This window comes from Limulus polyphemus, unplaced genomic scaffold (assembly GCF_000517525.1).
Source record: "Limulus polyphemus unplaced genomic scaffold, Limulus_polyphemus-2.1.2 Scaffold3715, whole genome shotgun sequence".
In the NCBI taxonomy this organism is placed as follows: Eukaryota; Metazoa; Arthropoda; class Merostomata; order Xiphosura; family Limulidae; genus Limulus; species Limulus polyphemus.
The window spans coordinates 51,296-53,900 of NW_013669325.1; the positions used below are offsets into that span (position 1 = coordinate 51,296).

The window sequence follows — 2,605 nt, forward strand, 5'->3', positions numbered from 1 at the left end:
AAATGTTAACAAGACAATAAATGAATGTTTAACTCCCTTTCTTCTGGTATCACTTAGTTTTATCACCTTTTGGAAATGTTAACAAGACAATAAATGAATGTTTAACTCACCTTCTTCTGGTAGCACTTAGTTTTATCACCTTTTGGAAATGTTAACAAGACAATAAATGAATGTTTAACTCACCTTCTTCTGGTAGCACTTAGTTTTATCACCTTTTGGAAATGTTAACAAGACAATAAATGAATGTTTAACTCACCTTCTTCTGTTCTTCTTTGGTTTTCTTCATAGCTGAACTCTGAGAAGCTGCTACAAGTGTATTGTTTTTTTTTAAGGCAGCAGGATTAAACACAGTTCGTGACAGATTTCCAGATGATGAAAAAACAACACACTAAAAAAGAAATGAGATTGGTTTGACTGATTCAAAATCCAAATAAAAGAAAATTTAAAGCAATTATATACCCTCATAAACATTTTCCATTTATATCTATATATATCTTACACATAAACTATTACCAATTAATCTTTACAAAGTAAAAATTCCTGTAGAAATCCTATAAAAGTCAGCATGATTTTTAAAACATTCTAATGCTGAACTTAAAAAAGGACATTTGTTTGTGAGACAAAAATATCTAAAAGAAATAGTTAATCATATCTGGTGCAAACAATAGTAATAACATGCAAACACTAATAGACAGACACTAGAGATGGATATTTAAAACATACATACTCTTTCTGCGCCATCTTCTGCTGTCGCATTTCCTGGCGGTTTATTATTTACAGTCATGTTGTTAATTTTGGTGTTACCAGAATTCCCGAGTTTGTCCTTAACATTTGATTTCTCTGACGGTAAATGTCTTTTATCCTGGTTACTCTGATTACTCTCTTTATTATGCCAGAATACTTTAATAAACCTGTTGTTCAGAACTGCCTCAGTGTTCCTGTATGCAGAATTGGCTTCCATGTGACTAGAATACTGGACCAAAGCAGCTTCAGGGTCACCACTGTAACACACCTGGCAACATAGGAATTTAATTTGTATTATGAAAATATGACACAACTTTCTGTTAACCATATGATTAGGTAACTTATATTCATAAGTTTATACATATAAACACTTGTGAAGCTTAGCTATTACACCTCTTTTCCTTTTCTTATCCAATTTCCACAACTATACTTCACTAGTATACATCCACTTACCTACTGTACTGCAACAGACTGGTGAACCTCTAAATAAATCTGAATTCTTAAACCCTTTACAGAAGTTTAATTGAACTTAAAACAATTTTAAATGTGGGTGGATTAACAAGTCAAAGAAAAATAATAACTAGGTAACTATAAATTCCTAATTTCACAATGAACAGTTTTCAACATTTTTATTGCAATAAGTTCCAAAACTATAAACTATTTTTTTAAGTTACTTTTAAGTTTTCACTGTATTAACTAACTAAAGAAAAATGTAAAGAGAATGATATAAAGAAAAATTATCCTCTTATTCAATATCTAATGAAAGTATTATTTGTTTTACTCTTTCCAAGTTATCAAAAAGTACCTAAGTTTTCTATTGGGTAAAATGGTTAAACTAGTGAATTTACTGAAGTATAACCAATTTTCTTAGTATTTTAAATAATTCAATTCATATAAAGTTATTATGAAGTATTAAGTACCACAGCTAAGTTATTATGAAGTATTAAGTACCACAGCTAAGTTATTATGAAGTATTAAGTACCACAGCTAAGTTATTATGAAGTATTAAGTACCACAGCCAAGTTATTATGAAGTATTAAGTAAAACAGCTAAGTTATTATGAAGTATTAAGTACCACAGCCAAGTTATTGTGAAGTATTAAGTAAAACAGCTAAGTTATTATGAAGTATTAAGTACCACGGCTAAGTTATTATGAAGTATTAAGTACCACAGCTAAGTTATTATGAAGTATTAAGTACCACAGCTAAGTTATTATGAAGTATTAAGTACCACAGCTAAGTTATTATGAAGTATTAAGTACCACAGCTAAGTTATTATGAAGTATTAAGTACCACAGCTAAGTTATTATGAAGTATTAAGTACCGCAGCCAAGTTATTATGAAGTATTAAGTAAAACAGCTAAGTTATTATGAAGTAACATATACTGCAGCTACTTTTAATTGATAATACCTGCTGATACAAAAAAATTATATTACTATTAGGTCGTCAAGAAATTAATGTTGCTTTTTTTTAGATGAAAAAACTCGAACAACTTGTATATCAAAACAAAACATTTATTAAATGTAATAGTCTCCATTCTTATTGATGATGCTTTTCCATCTTACAATCAGATTGTTAATGCCCTGATTAAATAAATCACTTGGCTTTGAAGCAAAATACATGTTGATGTCCTCTTTAACATCTTACACATTTGCATACATCTTCCCATTAAAATGGTGTTGCAGCGAACGAAAAAGATGGTAATCTTATGGTTCCATATCTGGAGAATATGGTGGGTGGAGGGCAACTTCCCAACCTAACTCCATAATCTTGTGTTGCGTCAAACATGACACATGTTGACGTGCATTGTCGTGGAGAAGGAGTACACCTTTCCGATTGACGAGTGAAGGGCGTTTCTGAT

General features: G+C 30.4%; 1 protein-coding gene across 2 annotated transcripts in view; it reads right to left on the minus strand.

Annotated features, from left to right (window-relative positions):
* The window catches only part of LOC106469898 (RNA-binding protein 26-like), a 95,622-nt gene that overhangs the window by 37,137 nt on the left and 55,880 nt on the right, over window positions 1-2,605 (minus strand). For both annotated transcript variants that reach the window (XM_022398476.1, XM_022398475.1), the window contains exons 11-12: window positions 728-1,012; window positions 257-388 (exon numbers count right to left, since the gene is read on the minus strand). In XM_022398476.1, coding sequence (XP_022254184.1) covers window positions 257-388; window positions 728-1,012 — 417 coding nt within the window. The remainder of the gene's footprint in view (window positions 1-256; window positions 389-727; window positions 1,013-2,605) is intronic.